The 437-nt window shown below is 54.2% G+C and overlaps 1 protein-coding gene across 1 annotated transcript; it reads right to left on the bottom strand.

Moving 5' to 3' along the window:
- Nucleotides 1-3: 3 nt before the first annotated feature.
- Nucleotides 4-431, bottom strand: LOC107185249 (olfactory receptor 2AG1-like; the record flags this gene model as incomplete). The annotated part of the gene is made up of 1 exon (XM_015572898.1): nucleotides 4-431. A coding segment is annotated over exon 1 (402 nt), but the record flags the coding sequence as incomplete, so codon positions are not given.
- Nucleotides 432-437: the final 6 nt, after the last annotated feature.

The raw sequence follows: 437 nt of genomic DNA, 5'->3' as shown, positions 1-437 counted from the left end.
CCAGGATGTGGCCACCATGAGCCAGCAGACCCTTGTACTCATGAGGACCATGTAGTTCAGAGGATGACAAATAGCCACATACCTGTCATAGGCCATGAAGGCCAGTAGGAGGTCCTCTGCACCACCCAGAGTCAGTGCCAGAAACATCTGAAGGGCACAGCCCCCAAAGGAGATGGTGTTTTCACTGCGAAGGAAATCCACTAGGGCCTTGGGAGTGACAACAGACGTGAAGAGGAGGTCCATGAGTGAGAGCTGCCCAAGCAGGAGGTACATGGGCACGTGGAGCCGGGTGTCCATTGTGATGACCAGGAGCAGCAGGCCATTGCTGGTCAGCGCCAACATGTACAGAATTGTGATTATGGCACAGAGCAGCTCAGGAGACTCACTGTCCTTCAGAATCCCCATCAATATGAAGCCACTTCCCAGGGTGGAGTTCC

This window comes from Myotis davidii, unplaced genomic scaffold (genome assembly GCF_000327345.1).
Source record: "Myotis davidii unplaced genomic scaffold, ASM32734v1 C62315536, whole genome shotgun sequence".
Classification (NCBI taxonomy): domain Eukaryota; kingdom Metazoa; phylum Chordata; class Mammalia; order Chiroptera; family Vespertilionidae; genus Myotis; species Myotis davidii.
Note: the sequence above shows the minus strand (reverse complement) of the source record. Positions and strands in the feature narration are given on the sequence as shown.